Source organism: Diorhabda sublineata, chromosome 7 (genome assembly GCF_026230105.1).
Source record: "Diorhabda sublineata isolate icDioSubl1.1 chromosome 7, icDioSubl1.1, whole genome shotgun sequence".
Lineage (NCBI taxonomy): Eukaryota > Metazoa > Arthropoda > Insecta > Coleoptera > Chrysomelidae > Diorhabda > Diorhabda sublineata.
Genome location: NC_079480.1, coordinates 1,843,074 through 1,861,207, shown reverse-complemented (window position 1 = coordinate 1,861,207; position 18,134 = coordinate 1,843,074). Strand labels below are relative to the sequence as shown.

At 42.6% G+C, this 18,134-nt stretch overlaps 1 protein-coding gene across 4 annotated transcripts in view; it reads left to right on the top strand.

Annotated features, from left to right (window-relative positions):
- Positions 1-523: 523 nt before the first annotated feature.
- LOC130446481 (transcription factor kayak) overlaps positions 524-18,134 on the top strand; it is a 58,613-nt gene continuing 41,002 nt past the window's right edge. For 2 of the 4 annotated variants that reach the window (XM_056782767.1, XM_056782771.1), the window contains exon 1: positions 16,969-17,281. In XM_056782767.1, the coding sequence (XP_056638745.1) occupies positions 17,177-17,281 (105 nt within the window). In that variant the 5' untranslated portion in view covers positions 16,969-17,176. Of the gene's footprint in view, positions 910-16,968; positions 17,282-18,134 lie in introns of those variants that run through there. The other 2 variants (XM_056782766.1, XM_056782770.1) reach the window with 2 other exon arrangements.

The window sequence follows — 18,134 nt, the reverse complement described above, 5'->3', positions numbered from 1 at the left end:
CAACCTACACATTTGAATTTATTGTGATGAAAAGAATACTGATGACGATGACTCACACTTTTTTTCCAAGAAAAACTGTGTCGACAATGTTCGGATTCTTTCGTCATCACTAGATATCTCATTGGGTTCAATTTGTGTGGCCAGTGGCCATTATAACAAGGTTGTCATATTTACACTTAATCTATAATTTAAATACGCATAAACAAAAAACCATAATGATTGTATTAGATTTTATAAGTAAGCTATTATTTTATAAATTTAGATCCAATACTATATATTTTATTTTTTTTTGAATATTACAATCGAATTTAAAATTCACTTACCGGACAGGTACATTTTGATAACAATAAAAATGTATAACAATGTTAATAATTAACACTATGAGTAAATTGATGTCAAAAGCGAAAAAATAAAAAAAGCTCATTAATTAGAAGAGTAATAAAAGACACCTTGCGTTAACATGCTATGTTTTTAAGATATTTACGCGTCGACATTTTAAATCGCGGCAACACAGCGCTTAGTATTTCTGTCGGTGACATCATACTCGACCAGTCGGTGGTTCTGTTCTGAGAAAGGGTTTCCCTACGTTAGTGACTCATTCGACGTGTTTTTCTCGTAAAGGTCGGGTTATTTTCTACTTCTCCGATATTTTCATAACGTAAATAATACGAGCCTCTTTGATAAAACTGAAAGTGTATAGTTTTTTTATGTAATAACGAAATAATACAGCTGTTTTCTAAAGTTTAGTCGATCAAGGTTAACTTGATTAATAAATAAAACAAAATGAAGTCTGATCTCAGCGATGGCATGTCAAATCATTCGGATTTCTCAAATGATAGCCAAAATTCTGTTTCCACCGCAGAGTTTTTGACCAATATGGGAAATGGAGTTATCTTAACCCAATCCAATGTAAGTTTATCATAAGTATATTTATATAATTTATTATTTGTTATCGACAAAGCGTTTTGTAGGTTATGTTCGTATATAGTTTGTTTTTATTTGTTTTATGTAATTCGGTATAATATAAATAATAGTTCGTATTTATCTTTATTATGAATTATTTTTTTATGGAAATTTTTGATTCAATCCAGTTTTTAATAATCATTACATAGTTAGATCCTTTCATAATAATTTTCCTTTAAAACAATATCGCACACGATACGTTCGAGATGTCACGTAAATTAAAATTTACAAATTTCATTATACACTGAAAAAAATTGTTCATTAAACTAAATTTCTATAAATAACAAGTGACCTACCAATACGATAACTATCTAAAGCAATAAAAATAATTTATGGAATACGCTAGAAAAGTCACATACGGGGTGAAAATGAAATTATTTTTACGAGGTGTGATTAAAAAGTACGATTAAATATTTTATTAAATCAAAAATGTACATTATGAATTAATATCCTTTGAAGAATACTACTTTTGGTTAATAACGATGTCAGGAATTGTGTTAAAATGTTTTTTGGTACAATTTTATTTTCGGGAAGAACTGAAAGTCGCATGGTGTTAAATTTGGAGAGTAAGGCGGCTTTTAACAAATTTGTGGTCTCACAATCGAAGAAAAAAATGACGATGGTCTCAATGTTCGACAGCTATAGACCCAATTTTCATCCCCAGTAACAAATTTGACATTTGACAATGAAATCCGGGTCCGCATTATGCATACAACTGTTTTTTGTCTTGCCGCCTTTTTATTTGGGGAGACATGACAATGTTTCAACCGGAAAATGGTTATAACTGGTCCCAAAACACGAGTTTAATGAACAGACTTCTTCTGTGACCGTGACCAAACGTCCTAAGGGTTAATGTGGATACTTACATACCAGAATTAAGTGAATGACAGTATATTCCACATCACTGATCAGGAGCAGTGGATCGGTGACTCCAAACTCGCTATCCGGTACACAGACGGCTCCGGAAGGAGGTACAGATTTACTCCGATGGGCCCAGAACCCATGCTTGGTGTTGCTATCGTCGGATAGAGACGCCATGGGCATCACGGTTGATCCGGAGTGCCGTCGGTGCTTGGAGGAGGCTGAATCCGCAGTTTAAACACTTGGTGAAGCCTCTCAGTTGCTTAATGACATCGAAAGGGTTCAAGTCAAAGCGCCTGATCGATTTTTTCAAAGAATATCGGCCTAAAGACTACTCCCAACTAGTTTAAATGGGTCTGAAAACTTTGTCGGGTCTAAATTATCGAATGATTGCACGTCTCTAGCACTCAATATAGTGCTGATATGAATTTTGTTGCATATTTTTAATGTGCCTTCACTTCTTACGTTGCTGACGTCACCAGCGCCGATCGAGTTTCGTCCGCCGAGCTACAGCAGCATCCATATTCCACGTACGAAAACTGACGTTACTTATAAGACATCCAATTTTTTATTAAAAGATCCTGGCAATTAAATATTATGTTGACGTTCTATTTTCGGCGTCGGATAACAAGGTGATGATGATATTTGTACAATTTCGAGAAACTGATAACGACATATGATCATATAGATAACGATTAGCAAATAAAAATTATTTATTTTATTCTTATTTTGGAAATACCTGATGAATTATAACTCTCGATCCAAATGGATTACTGGGAAAAATATTTTTTAAGAAACGCGATACATAAATCAATATCACGCCGATTTTTAGGAATTTCGATCGTGATCTGTAGACAATTCGACCAGATTCAATGTTCCTTTCCACGAATTGCTTATTTTAAAGCTTAATTTCAATATTAGAGCTTTCATAAGGACTGTGGCGCGTAGAAAATTCTTGATGATGCGTCAGGCGCTCGATTAATTGAAAATTGGATCGAGAAGTTTGAAATCAAATCCGGGCGTCCGAGATCTTCTAGAACGGTCAAAAACAGTACTGCTCGGTCTGCTCGCGACGAGCCTGAGACTTGTTCCTGGCGAATTGATATCCAAGAGTTATGCCGTGATTTGACCGCCACGCAGTCCCGATTTAACACTTATTGACTTTTTTCTATGAGGTTGGACGCTATTTTCAAGAAATGAATTCCTGAGTAATGCATTTCAATATATTTTTTTCAATAAACTCTTTCTATGTTCAATACTACTTGGTACGAAAATTTTACGGAACTCCTCGAAGTATTCCCGCCGTTAGGTACATTTTTTTTGGAAAAGTGAGCGTTGTATTCCTGATAATTGTTCCAAAAACGTCGACGAACTTTCCAGATTCTCAAAAATATTTCTACAAGAGAAACGCGTAGTTTTCAAACGTTTGTTGAACCTCGACTTATAATATGTGGAAAATCTTTTTGAATCACTCTATAGATTGGTTTAAACTGCGTTTATTAGTTTCAAAGTTACATATACAAAATGGCAGAGGCACCTTTGAAACGAAATATTAGGAGGGTCAGAGCTTACCGGCGTCGGGACGCCTAGACGTTTTCGAGGCGCCCCGAAGTCCTTTTAGACGTCTCCGACGACGTGTTTTCCACTTTATATTGATGTATACGGGGTTTTGCGAATGTCGAGGGGCGCCAATATGTCTTCGGGAAAAAAAATCAATATAACAAACCATAGGCGTGTCGTGGATACATTTTCGTGGGGTTTTTATTTTTTAATATGTGTAATTCGATGAATTTTTGCAAAAATTTTGGGGAAATCAATCAGAAATTGTTGTGGTTTTATAAAGAAAATTAGAGGAGGTTAAAAATGTCTTCGAATCAACACCAAGTGTGATTTGAACGGTGGCAACGTTGTAATCTTCGTATAAAGAATTTTTTTATAAAATTTTGTGTGAAAAATTGAGTGCCACAACCCGTTAATCTTTAATCCAACTTATATAAAACTATTTTTGACATTTCAGTTAATCTAGCTACAAAAACTTTGAAAAAAGTTTGAACTGATAATAATCGATGTTGTACGCTGAAGTGACCTCCCAAATTCACTTCTAATGTTCGAGTTAAAAGCCACATAATCGTAAAGATTAAAATTATTCGTTAAGTACCTTCTATTTCAGAGTTCAAATACCATTTTGACCGATGACCTTTAGTAAATTGAAAAAAATAACGGGTAGGCGTGTACTAATAAAAAAAAATACGGTACACTAAGTTTGTCGCAACATCTGTAGTTTTCTATTGAAATTAATATTTCTAAAAAGTTTATTATAAAAAACAGAACAAAAAAAACCAAAATTCACGCCAGATCTTTAATCTAAAAGGTCACTCCATACCTCAGAATCGATAATAGACGAAAAATCCCCTTGCGAGGCACACCAAGGGCGAAACGGATGATTCGGAGTGCCGCTGGTACTTGGAGGCGTTTAAACCCTTTGGCAAACCCCTCAACCTGCCTAAGGACATCAAAGGTTTCAAGCCAAAGCGCCCGATCGGTTTCTCAAAGGACTTTGGTGAAGCACGACGGGTCTATCCAATAATAGACGAAAAATCCCCTTGCGAGGCACACCAAGGGCGAAACGGATGATCCGGAGTGCCGCTGGTACTTGGAGGCGTTTAAACCCTTTGGCAAACCCCTCAACCTGCCTAAGGACATCAAAGGTTTCAAGCCGAAGCGCCCGATCGGTTTCTCAAAGGACTTTGGTGAAGCACGACGGGTCTATCCAATAATAGACGAAAAATCCCCTTGCGAGGCACACCAAGGACGAAACGGATGATCCGGAGTGCCGCTGGTGCTTGGAGGCGTTTAAACGCCTTGGCAAACCCCTCAACCTGCCTAAGGACATCAAAGGTTTCAAGCCAAAGCGCCCGATCGGTTTCTCAAAGGACTTTGGTGAAGCACGACGGGTCTATCCAATAATAGACGAAAAATCCCCTTGCGAGGCACACCAAGGGCGAAACGGATGATCCGGAGTGCCGCTGGTACTTGGAGGCGTTTAAACCCTTTGGCAAACCCCTCAACCTGCCTAAGGACATCAAAGGTTTCAAGCCGAAGCGCCCGATCGGTTTCTCAAAGGACTTTGGTGAAGCACGACGGGTCTATCCAATAATAGACGAAAAATCCCCTTGCGAGGCACACCAAGGACGAAACGGATGATCCGGAGTGCCGCTGGTGCTTGGAGGCGTTTAAACGCCTTGGCAAACCCCTCAACCTGCCTAAGGACATCAAAGGTTTCAAGCCAAAGCGCCCGATCGGTTTCTCAAAGGACTTTGGTGAAGCACGACGGGTCTATCCAATAATAGACGAAAAATCCCCTTGCGAGGCACACCAAGGGCGAAACGGATGATCCGGAGTGCCGCTGGTACTTGGAGGCGTTTAAACCCTTTGGCAAACCCCTCAACCTGCCTAAGGACATCAAAGGTTTCAAGCCAAAGCGCCCGATCGGTTTCTCAAAGGACTTTGGTGAAGCACGACGGGTCTATCCAATAATAGACGAAAAATCCCCTTGCGAGGCACACCAAGGGCGAAACGGATGATCCGGAGTGCCGCTGGTACTTGGAGGCGTTTAAACCCTTTGGCAAACCCCTCAACCTGCCTAAGGACATCAAAGGTTTCAAGCCGAAGCGCCCGATCGGTTTCTCAAAGGACTTTGGTGGAGCACGACGGGTCTATCCAATAATAGACGAAAAATCCCCTTGCGAGGCACACCAAGGACGAAACGGATGATCCGGAGTGCCGCTGGTGCTTGGAGGCGTTTAAACGCCTTGGCAAACCCCTCAACCTGCCTAAGGACATCAAAGGTTTCAAGCCGAAGCGCCCGATCGGTTTCTCAAAGGACTTTGGTGGAGCACGACGGGTCTATCCAATAATAGACGAAAAATCCCCTTGCGAGGCACACCAAGGGCGAAACGGATGATCCGGAGTGCCGCTGGTACTTGGAGGCGTTTAAACCCTTTGGCAAACCCCTCAACCTGCCTAAGGACATCAAAGGTTTCAAGCCGAAGCGCCCGATCGGTTTCTCAAAGGACTTTGGTGGAGCACGACGGGTCTATCCAATAATAGACGAAAAATCCCCTTGCGAGGCACACCAAGGACGAAACGGATGATCCGGAGTGCCGCTGGTGCTTGGAGGCGTTTAAACGCCTTGGCAAACCCCTCAACCTGCCTAAGGACATCAAAGGTTTCAAGCCGAAGCGCCCGATCGGTTTCTCAAAGGACTTTGGTGGAGCACGACGGGTCTATCCAATAATAGACGAAAAATCCCCTTGCGAGGCACACCAAGGGCGAAACGGATGATTCGGAGTGCCGCTGGTACTTGGAGGCGTTTAAACCCTTTGGCAAACCCCTCAACCTGCCTAAGGACATCAAAGGTTTCAAGCCGAAGCGCCCGATCGGTTTCTCAAAGGACTTTGGTGGAGCACGACGGGTCTATCCAATAATAGACGAAAAATCCCCTTGCGAGGCACACCAAGGGCGAAACGGACGATCCGGAATGCCGCTGGTGCTTGGAGGCGTTTAAACGCCTTGGCAAACCATACAACCTGCCTAAGGAATTCAAAGGTTTCAAGCCAAAGCGCCCGATCGGTTTCTCAAAGGACTTTGGTGGAGCACGACGGGTCTATCCAATAATAGACGAAAAATCCCCTTGCGAGGCACACCAAGGGCGAAACGGACGATCCGGAGTGCCGCTGGTGCTTGGAGGCGTTTAAACGCCTTGGCAAACCATACAACCTGCCTAAGGACATCAAAGGTTTCAAGCCAAAGCGCCCGATCGGTTTCTCAAAGGACTTTGGTGGAAGCACGACGGGTCTATCCAATAATAGACGAAAAATCCCCTTGCGAGGCACACCAAGGGCGAAACGGACGATCCGGAGTGCCGCTGGTACTTGGAGGCGTTTAAACCCTTTGGCAAACCCCTCAACCTGCCTAAGGACATCAAAGGTTTCAAGCCGAAGCGCCCGATCGGTTTCTCAAAGGACTTTGGTGGAGCACGACGGGTCTATCCAATAATAGACGAAAAATCCCCTTGCGAGGCACACCAAGGACGAAACGGATGATCCGGAGTGCCGCTGGTGCTTGGAGGCGTTTAAACGCCTTGGCAAACCCCTCAACCTGCCTAAGGACATCAAAGGTTTCAAGCCGAAGCGCCCGATCGGTTTCTCAAAGGACTTTGGTGGAGCACGACGGGTCTATCCAATAATAGACGAAAAATCCCCTTGCGAGGCACACCAAGGGCGAAACGGATGATCCGGAGTGCCGCTGGTACTTGGAGGCGTTTAAACCCTTTGGCAAACCCCTCAACCTGCCTAAGGACATCAAAGGTTTCAAGCCGAAGCGCCCGATCGGTTTCTCAAAGGACTTTGGTGGAGCACGACGGGTCTATCCAATAATAGACGAAAAATCCCCTTGCGAGGCACACCAAGGACGAAACGGACGATCCGGAGTGCCGCTGGTACTTGGAGGCGTTTAAACCCTTTGGCAAACCCCTCAACCTGCCTAAGGACATCAAAGGTTTCAAGCCGAAGCGCCCGATCGGTTTCTCAAAGGACTTTGGTGGAGCACGACGGGTCTATCCAATAATAGACGAAAAATCCCCTTGCGAGGCACACCAAGGGCGAAACGGATGATTCGGAGTGCCGCTGGTACTTGGAGGCGTTTAAACCCTTTGGCAAACCCCTCAACCTGCCTAAGGACATCAAAGGTTTCAAGCCGAAGCGCCCGATCGGTTTCTCAAAGGACTTTGGTGGAGCACGACGGGTCTATCCAATAATAGACGAAAAATCCCCTTGCGAGGCACACCAAGGGCGAAACGGACGATCCGGAATGCCGCTGGTGCTTGGAGGCGTTTAAACGCCTTGGCAAACCATACAACCTGCCTAAGGAATTCAAAGGTTTCAAGCCAAAGCGCCCGATCGGTTTCTCAAAGGACTTTGGTGGAGCACGACGGGTCTATCCAATAATAGACGAAAAATCCCCTTGCGAGGCACACCAAGGGCGAAACGGACGATCCGGAGTGCCGCTGGTGCTTGGAGGCGTTTAAACGCCTTGGCAAACCATACAACCTGCCTAAGGACATCAAAGGTTTCAAGCCAAAGCGCCCGATCGGTTTCTCAAAGGACTTTGGTGGAAGCACGACGGGTCTATCCAATAATAGACGAAAAATCCCCTTGCGAGGCACACCAAGGGCGAAACGGACGATCCGGAGTGCCGCTGGTACTTGGAGGCGTTTAAACCCTTTGGCAAACCCCTCAACCTGCCTAAGGACATCAAAGGTTTCAAGCCGAAGCGCCCGATCGGTTTCTCAAAGGACTTTGGTGGAGCACGACGGGTCTATCCAATAATAGACGAAAAATCCCCTTGCGAGGCACACCAAGGACGAAACGGACGATCCGGAGTGCCGCTGGTACTTGGAGGCGTTTAAACCCTTTGGCAAACCCCTCAACCTGCCTAAGGACATCAAAGGTTTCAAGCCGAAGCGCCCGATCGGTTTCTCAAAGGACTTTGGTGGAGCACGACGGGTCTATCCAATAATAGACGAAAAATCCCCTTGCGAGGCACACCAAGGACGAAACGGATGATCCGGAGTGCCGCTGGTGCTTGGAGGCGTTTAAACGCCTTGGCAAACCCCTCAACCTGCCTAAGGACATCAAAGGTTTCAAGCCGAAGCGCCCGATCGGTTTCTCAAAGGACTTTGGTGGAGCACGACGGGTCTATCCAATAATAGACGAAAAATCCCCTTGCGAGGCACACCAAGGGCGAAACGGATGATTCGGAGTGCCGCTGGTACTTGGAGGCGTTTAAACCCTTTGGCAAACCCCTCAACCTGCCTAAGGACATCAAAGGTTTCAAGCCGAAGCGCCCGATCGGTTTCTCAAAGGACTTTGGTGGAGCACGACGGGTCTATCCAATAATAGACGAAAAATCCCCTTGCGAGGCACACCAAGGGCGAAACGGACGATCCGGAATGCCGCTGGTGCTTGGAGGCGTTTAAACGCCTTGGCAAACCATACAACCTGCCTAAGGAATTCAAAGGTTTCAAGCCAAAGCGCCCGATCGGTTTCTCAAAGGACTTTGGTGGAGCACGACGGGTCTATCCAATAATAGACGAAAAATCCCCTTGCGAGGCACACCAAGGGCGAAACGGACGATCCGGAGTGCCGCTGGTACTTGGAGGCGTTTAAACCCTTTGGCAAACCCCTCAACCTGCCTAAGGACATCAAAGGTTTCAAGCCGAAGCGCCCGATCGGTTTCTCAAAGGACTTTGGTGGAGCACGACGGGTCTATCCAATAATAGACGAAAAATCCCCTTGCGAGGCACACCAAGGACGAAACGGACGATCCGGAGTGCCGCTGGTACTTGGAGGCGTTTAAACCCTTTGGCAAACCCCTCAACCTGCCTAAGGACATCAAAGGTTTCAAGCCGAAGCGCCCGATCGGTTTCTCAAAGGACTTTGGTGGAGCACGACGGGTCTATCCAATAATAGACGAAAAATCCCCTTGCGAGGCACACCAAGGGCGAAACGGACGATCCGGAGTGCCGCTGGTACTTGGAGGCGTTTAAACCCTTTGGCAAACCCCTCAACCTGCCTAAGGACATCAAAGGTTTCAAGCCGAAGCGCACGATCGGTTTCTCAAAGGACTTTGGTGGAGCACGACGGGTCTATCCAATAATAGACGAAAAATCCCCTTGCGAGGCACACCAAGGGCGAAACGGACGATCCGGAGTGCCGCTGGTGCTTGGAGGCGTTTAAACGCCTTGGCAAACCATACAACCTGCCTAAGGACATCAAAGGTTTCAAGCCAAAGCGCCCGATCGGTTTCTCAAAGGACTTTGGTGGAAGCACGACGGGTCTATCCAATAATAGACGAAAAATCACCTTGCGAGGCACACCAAGGGCGAAACGGATGATCCGGAGTGCCGCTGGTACTTGGAGGCGTTTAAACCCTTTGGCAAACCCCTCAACCTGCCTAAGGACATCAAAGGTTTCAAGCCGAAGCGCACGATCGGTTTCTCAAAGGACTTTGGTGGAGCACGACGGGTCTATCCAATAATAGACGAAAAATCCCCTTGCGAGGCACACCAAGGGCGAAACGGACGATCCGGAGTGCCGCTGGTGCTTGGAGGCGTTTAAACGCCTTGGCAAACCATACAACCTGCCTAAGGACATCAAAGGTTTCAAGCCGAAGCGCCCGATCGGTTTCTCAAAGGACTTTGGTGGAGCACGACGGGTCTATCCAATAATAGACGAAAAATCCCCTTGCGAGGCACACCAAGGACGAAACGGATGATCCGGAGTGTCGCTGGTACTTGGAGGCGTTTAAACCCTTTGGCAAACCCCTCAACCTGCCTAAGGACATCAAAGGTTTCAAGCCAAAGCGCCCGATCGGTTTCTCAAAGGACTTTGGTGGAGCACGACGGGTCTATCCAATAATAGACGAAAAATCCCCTTGCGAGGCACACCAAGGGCGAAACGGATGATTCGGAGTGCCGCTGGTACTTGGAGGCGTTTAAACCCTTTGGCAAACCCCTCAACCTGCCTAAGGACATCAAAGGTTTCAAGCCGAAGCGCCCGATCGGTTTCTCAAAGGACTTTGGTGGAGCACGACGGGTCTATCCAATAATAGACGAAAAATCCCCTTGCGAGGCACACCAAGGGCGAAACGGACGATCCGGAATGCCGCTGGTGCTTGGAGGCGTTTAAACGCCTTGGCAAACCATACAACCTGCCTAAGGAATTCAAAGGTTTCAAGCCAAAGCGCCCGATCGGTTTCTCAAAGGACTTTGGTGGAGCACGACGGGTCTATCCAATAATAGACGAAAAATCCCCTTGCGAGGCACACCAAGGGCGAAACGGACGATCCGGAGTGCCGCTGGTGCTTGGAGGCGTTTAAACGCCTTGGCAAACCATACAACCTGCCTAAGGACATCAAAGGTTTCAAGCCAAAGCGCCCGATCGGTTTCTCAAAGGACTTTGGTGGAAGCACGACGGGTCTATCCAATAATAGACGAAAAATCCCCTTGCGAGGCACACCAAGGGCGAAACGGACGATCCGGAGTGCCGCTGGTACTTGGAGGCGTTTAAACCCTTTGGCAAACCCCTCAACCTGCCTAAGGACATCAAAGGTTTCAAGCCGAAGCGCCCGATCGGTTTCTCAAAGGACTTTGGTGGAGCACGACGGGTCTATCCAATAATAGACGAAAAATCCCCTTGCGAGGCACACCAAGGACGAAACGGACGATCCGGAGTGCCGCTGGTACTTGGAGGCGTTTAAACCCTTTGGCAAACCCCTCAACCTGCCTAAGGACATCAAAGGTTTCAAGCCGAAGCGCCCGATCGGTTTCTCAAAGGACTTTGGTGGAGCACGACGGGTCTATCCAATAATAGACGAAAAATCCCCTTGCGAGGCACACCAAGGACGAAACGGATGATCCGGAGTGCCGCTGGTGCTTGGAGGCGTTTAAACGCCTTGGCAAACCCCTCAACCTGCCTAAGGACATCAAAGGTTTCAAGCCGAAGCGCCCGATCGGTTTCTCAAAGGACTTTGGTGGAGCACGACGGGTCTATCCAATAATAGACGAAAAATCCCCTTGTGAGGCACACCAAGGGCGAAACGGATGATTCGGAGTGCCGCTGGTACTTGGAGGCGTTTAAACCCTTTGGCAAACCCCTCAACCTGCCTAAGGACATCAAAGGTTTCAAGCCGAAGCGCCCGATCGGTTTCTCAAAGGACTTTGGTGGAGCACGACGGGTCTATCCAATAATAGACGAAAAATCCCCTTGCGAGGCACACCAAGGGCGAAACGGACGATCCGGAATGCCGCTGGTGCTTGGAGGCGTTTAAACGCCTTGGCAAACCATACAACCTGCCTAAGGAATTCAAAGGTTTCAAGCCAAAGCGCCCGATCGGTTTCTCAAAGGACTTTGGTGGAGCACGACGGGTCTATCCAATAATAGACGAAAAATCCCCTTGCGAGGCACACCAAGGGCGAAACGGACGATCCGGAGTGCCGCTGGTACTTGGAGGCGTTTAAACCCTTTGGCAAACCCCTCAACCTGCCTAAGGACATCAAAGGTTTCAAGCCGAAGCGCCCGATCGGTTTCTCAAAGGACTTTGGTGGAGCACGACGGGTCTATCCAATAATAGACGAAAAATCCCCTTGCGAGGCACACCAAGGACGAAACGGACGATCCGGAGTGCCGCTGGTACTTGGAGGCGTTTAAACCCTTTGGCAAACCCCTCAACCTGCCTAAGGACATCAAAGGTTTCAAGCCGAAGCGCCCGATCGGTTTCTCAAAGGACTTTGGTGGAGCACGACGGGTCTATCCAATAATAGACGAAAAATCCCCTTGCGAGGCACACCAAGGGCGAAACGGACGATCCGGAGTGCCGCTGGTACTTGGAGGCGTTTAAACCCTTTGGCAAACCCCTCAACCTGCCTAAGGACATCAAAGGTTTCAAGCCGAAGCGCACGATCGGTTTCTCAAAGGACTTTGGTGGAGCACGACGGGTCTATCCAATAATAGACGAAAAATCCCCTTGCGAGGCACACCAAGGGCGAAACGGACGATCCGGAGTGCCGCTGGTGCTTGGAGGCGTTTAAACGCCTTGGCAAACCATACAACCTGCCTAAGGACATCAAAGGTTTCAAGCCAAAGCGCCCGATCGGTTTCTCAAAGGACTTTGGTGGAAGCACGACGGGTCTATCCAATAATAGACGAAAAATCACCTTGCGAGGCACACCAAGGGCGAAACGGATGATCCGGAGTGCCGCTGGTACTTGGAGGCGTTTAAACCCTTTGGCAAACCCCTCAACCTGCCTAAGGACATCAAAGGTTTCAAGCCGAAGCGCACGATCGGTTTCTCAAAGGACTTTGGTGGAGCACGACGGGTCTATCCAATAATAGACGAAAAATCCCCTTGCGAGGCACACCAAGGGCGAAACGGACGATCCGGAGTGCCGCTGGTGCTTGGAGGCGTTTAAACGCCTTGGCAAACCATACAACCTGCCTAAGGATATCAAAGGTTTCAAGCCGAAGCGCCCGATCGGTTTCTCAAAGGACTTTGGTGGAGCACGACGGGTCTATCCAATAATAGACGAAAAATCCCCTTGCGAGGCACACCAAGGACGAAACGGATGATCCGGAGTGTCGCTGGTACTTGGAGGCGTTTAAACCCTTTGGCAAACCCCTCAACCTGCCTAAGGACATCAAAGGTTTCAAGCCAAAGCGCCCGATCGGTTTCTCAAAGGACTTTGGTGGAGCACGACGGGTCTATCCAATAATAGACGTAAAATCCCCTTGCGAGGCACACCAAGGGCGAAACGGATGATTCGGAGTGCCGCTGGTACTTGGAGGCGTTTAAACCCTTTGGCAAACCCCTCAACCTGCCTAAGGACATCAAAGGTTTCAAGCCGAAGCGCCCGATCGGTTTCTCAAAGGACTTTGGTGGAGCACGACGGGTCTATCTGAAGATATATGTGCTCAACGGCCACCTAGACTATGAAAACTGTGCGACGCACAATTTTTCCCGGTGCTATGCGAGCTGAGGTGCCGCACTGTGCCACGCAGCGAGCTGGGCGCTGGAACGAGATACGGCCTCGTGTACATTTCGAGGAAGCGTCTCAAGAAACTAAAACTAGTCGAGTTGTAGATCTAATCTCAAGACTTTCCGCTGAATTAGCATTCGCTGCTGAGCTGACAAAAAGAATAAGAGCGTCGCACCGTGCGACGTGGTATTTTTGAAGCAACTACCGCCATCTCTAGGTCAGGCCAAGATTTCTCAATGATTTTTCGATTGTTCCTTATACAAACATCTAAATAATTAAGAAGTGGCAATTTCTACGAAAGAACAAAATAAATAATGACGGAAATGCATTGCGTAATTCAGAATAATAAATTTTTATTTATATATAAAAATATTTTCATGCATTACATTCGCGTGATGGTTTCGCCCCCTAGTAAAGTTCGCACCCCTGACCGACAATTTACGACGGTTCGGAGACTACCCCAAACATATCCCTTCCAAACTATATGTAGCCCTTGCCCTTAGTTTCGACTCACCCACAAATTATATCCATAGGCGTCGAATTAAGCGATGAGTGTGTATTTTTTCGGATAAAGTGTTGGCTTTCTCTATTTCCATTCATATTCATTTAAATATAACAAAGTAAAACTGGAATTAGTCAGCTGCATTATCAGTATATAAAAATATGGGTGTACGAGAACTGTTAGTACGTTCTATTAGTGAAAAAGTTAGTTTTAGTTAGATTTTTTTAAAGCTGCTTCGAATGGGATTAGAAATAAGTATTTTAGGTTAAATTTTCGTTCGAAATATCCATTTTTGAGGTTATTTTTCAGCTCTCACTTTATTATATATGAAATTATTCAATTTGGAAGTTTTTAATTCATTTTATTTTTTATTAGATCAGCTTTAAATAGTATTTTGTGCTATACTTGTAAATCCGTTTAATTTGATACCTATATTAATGTACTAGTGTAAACAATACCACCATTTTATTGACCGCCATATTTGATTTTCATTTCTGTTTGTCATTATGTGGTCAAAAATGTAGTCCTTCATTTTTTTCTGACATATTTGATTTACTTTTTTTCATAATTTACTGCGTTCTACTATTTAAACCCTTTCGTTTGATATCCGATATAATTGTAAAAAAAACTCTATAATCCGCCATTTTGGACGACCATATTTGATTTGCCTTCGAAATATTCTTTATTATACTATTCAAGCCCTTTCATTTGACACCCGCATTTAGGATTTTCTGAATAAAAAATCTAATCCGCCATTTTATTGACGGCCATATTTGATTTGCACTCGAAATATTCTTTATTTTGCTAATCAAGCCTTTTCATTTGTTAACGGACATTGTGGATTTTGAGATTAAAAAAAATGTATTTCGCCATTTTTTGACGGCCATATTTGATTTTCATTTCTGTTTGTCATTATGTGGTCAAAAATTTAGTCCTTCATTTTTTTCTGCCATATTTGATTTAGTTTTTTCCATAATTTACTGCGTTGTACTATTTAAGCCCTTTCATTTGACACCCGCATTTAGGATTTTCTGAATAAAAAATCTAATCCGCCATTTTATTGACGGCCATATTTGATTTGCATTCGAGATATTCTTTATTTTGCTAATCAAGCCTTTTCATTTGTTAACGGACATTGTGGATTTTGAGATTAAAAAAAATGTATTTCGCCATTTTTTGACGGCCATATTTGATTTTCATTTCTGTTTGTCATTATGTGGTCAAAAATTTAGTCCTTCATTTTTTTCTGCCATATTTGATTTAGTTTTTTCCATAATTTACTGCGTTGTACTATTTAAGCCCTTTCATTTGACACCCGCATTTAGGATTTTCTGAATAAAAAATCTAATCCGCCATTTTATTGACGGCCATATTTGATTTGCACTCGAAATATTCTTTATTTTGCTAATCAAGCCTTTTCATTTGTTCACGCACATTGAGGATTTTGAGATTAAAAAAATTGTATTTCGCCATTTTATTGACGGCCATATTTGATTTGCATTATTTTCGTTGTATTCTTTATTCTACTAATCAAGCCCTTTCATTTGACACCCACATTTAGGATTTTCTGAATAAAAAATCTAATCCGCCATTTTATTGACGGCCATATTTGATTTGCACTCGAAATATTCTTTATTTTGCTAATCAAGCCTTTTCATTTGTTAACGGACATTGTGGATTTTGAGATTAAAAAAATTGTATTTCGCCATTTTATTGACGGCCATCTTTGATTTGCATTATTTTCGTTGTATTCTTTATCTTATTCTTTTCATTTGTTAACGCGCATTGAGAATTTTGAGATTAAAAAAATTGTATATCGCCATTTTATTGACGGCCATATTCGATTTGCTTTCATTTTTATAGTATTGTTAATTCCACTATCCAAGCCCTTCCATTTTTTGTTGTATTCTTTATTCTACTATTCAAACCCTTCCATTTGACACCCACATTGATAATTTTGTGATTAAAAAAAAATGTATTTCGCCATTTTATTGACGGCCATATTTGATTTGCATTTTTTTTCATAATGTCCCTCTACTTTGCTGCCCACGTTGAGAGAATTTTAAAAAATGTAGTTCGCCATTTTATTGACGGCCATATTTGATTTACTTTTTTTCATAGTTTACTGCGTTCTACTATTTAAGCCCTTTCATTTGATATCCGATATAATTTTGAAAAAAACTCTATAATCCGCCATTTTGGACGACCATATTTGTTTTGCATTCGAAATATTTTTTATTTTGCTATCCAAGCCCTTCCATTCGACACCCACATTGATAATTTTGTGATTAAAAAAAATTTAATACGCCATCTTTTTAACGGCCATATTTGATCCACATTTTTGTCTCAAACTCTTATTTATTCCATTGAAAATGGTTTAGGAAAATATTTAATCCGCCATTTTTTCACGGCCATAGTCCATATTGGATTTACATTGATACTGATTAATATATTAAACCGAATTGAAGGTGTATAGAACGAAAAATTAGATAAATCTGACAACAGGAATAGATTAAAATTTTCTTTACTTAATTTCATAAGAATGTAATGAATTAACTCACAAAGCAACCTTTCCCTTTACATTAAATAATTCTCGCCGAGAAAAAAATCTTTATTATATGAAAATCTTATAATCTAAAAATTCAAAACTTAATTTTTATCCTGTACTATCATAATCCGCAGATAATACTTTGTTATCAGGTGATAAATATTAAAAATTCTCGAACCCAACAAAAAGATTGCAACTTCTCATTTCCATTCAATTTTAAAATATCTGACAAAATTAACATTCCATACCAGTGCATATTTCTGCAAAAAATTTAAGTATTTAGTTCACGTGTCTTACCTAATTTTGAAGTAACAATTTTACTTCCGAATTTTAAAATTCCGAGAAGCGTTAAAATATAAAGAAAAAACATCTCGAAAATTAATTTTTACTGATTTCGTAGAAGTTAACATTCTCTCGATCGTTCCCCACCTTCCACATTTCTTACGTCATCCATCAATTTAAACTTACTAGTAAACAGAAACGACAAGCGTTTGTATACAAATACCAACGAGTGGAAACGAGATCGCCAATTCTCGTAGCCTTGCAAGTTTATAAAAGCAGTTTCGCTAAACGAGCCTCACTTCATTTGTTTCAAGTAAATACCGTGAGTCGATTACGATTGGCACAGTATTTGACTGATAACGTTTTTGTAGTGAAAAAGAAACTTATTTTTCAAGGTTATTCGTATTAAGGTTAAGGCCCACTTATGTCGCAGTTAGTGCCTTTCTTGAATTTCGGTTTGGACCATACCTATAGTGTAGACGAAAGTGATATTTTGTATAATTACGAGTTTTCTGATAAATCTAAAATGGTAAGTTTTTTAAAAAATGTATAGTCATGTTGTTATTAACCTATAATGACCTGGAGTTTTTAATAATGTGTATTAATCATTGATTTTAGTTCGAAAATTTTTCGTTTTAACAAGTTTTAGAGTTCAGATTATGTAATGGGTCCATATTTTTGTTTGTTTTGTTTTTAATTCAGATCTAGTACACTTTATATTAAATATTTTACTTATTTAATTCTCGTAATTGTGAGGTTATGTTTCACTTCTGTCAAATTTAGATAATTTGTAAATTCATTATGTATATAATTAAAATTTTAATTTATAAAAATGCCATTTGTATACGTGGAAATTCATAGTTTTTGTTTTTTATTCTTTTTGTTAAATCCATTATCACTTTATTTTACTTTCAATCACATTTTTTCCCGCGAAGAAAAAGATTTATTTGTTTCGTCTTATATTGGTATTTGTATAATTCCAATGGATCGAAATCAGGACTATTCGTTCACTACTTGACCTATGCACTTTAATAAATTATGTTATGGTACAATTTATTTGGTACTTCGGCAGAATCTATAAGAAAATTATGATTTTTTTGGCGCCAACATTCATTGCCATTAAGTGGGTCATGTATGAGGAAGTATATATGCAAAATCATGTGTAAAAAATGGTCTAACTAAACCTATAAAAATTTAAAATTATTAAACAATGACTCACGTATAAAAATGAAGCTGATATCAATGTTTACAAAAAATGTTGGATTTCATGGCGGTATTTTAATTATAAATTAACTTTTTATTCGTGTAAAATTTTATTTACGACTATTATTTTTTTTGAAAAACATTCCGTCGCAACAACAGAACAATGAAATCGATTTATT